General features: G+C 44.3%; 1 protein-coding gene across 1 annotated transcript in view; it reads left to right on the top strand.

Annotated features, from left to right (window-relative positions):
• LOC119591839 overlaps positions 1–334 on the top strand; it is a 6,446-nt gene that overhangs the window by 4,361 nt on the left and 1,751 nt on the right. Inside the window, exon 4 of the mRNA XM_037940584.1 lies at positions 109–270. Within this exon, the coding sequence (XP_037796512.1) occupies positions 109–270 (162 nt within the window). The remainder of the gene's footprint in view (positions 1–108; positions 271–334) is intronic.

Below are 334 nucleotides of genomic sequence, written 5' to 3'. Positions count from 1 at the left end.
CCCATTTTTTCAAAAAGGAAAAAGAGAAACGACTAAGCACAAAAAATTAAAAAACACATTTTGAAAACCCCTAACCAGCTGCCGTACCTCCCCCCTCCCCCCCCTCAGATCCGGGTCATAACAGGTCGCGTGTCCAGATCCAACAAACAGTTGTCGCCCCAAGACACAACCAGTGACGTAAGAAGCTATCTCCTGCAAGCTACGCTCCATCCTGGCAATGTTGCTGTTGAGGCTACGCTTCGCTATAACCCGCAGCCAGAGTTATTCCAGGTCATTTTTTTCAATATTGCATGTTATCTCGTTATATTTTTTCATGATTTTGTAGTTTTCTTGG

The sequence above is a fragment of the Penaeus monodon genome, chromosome 29 (genome assembly GCF_015228065.2).
Source record: "Penaeus monodon isolate SGIC_2016 chromosome 29, NSTDA_Pmon_1, whole genome shotgun sequence".
NCBI lineage: Eukaryota > Metazoa > Arthropoda > Malacostraca > Decapoda > Penaeidae > Penaeus > Penaeus monodon.
The sequence above is the reverse complement of the archived record's forward strand: the minus strand, read 5'-3'. Positions and strand labels throughout refer to the sequence as shown.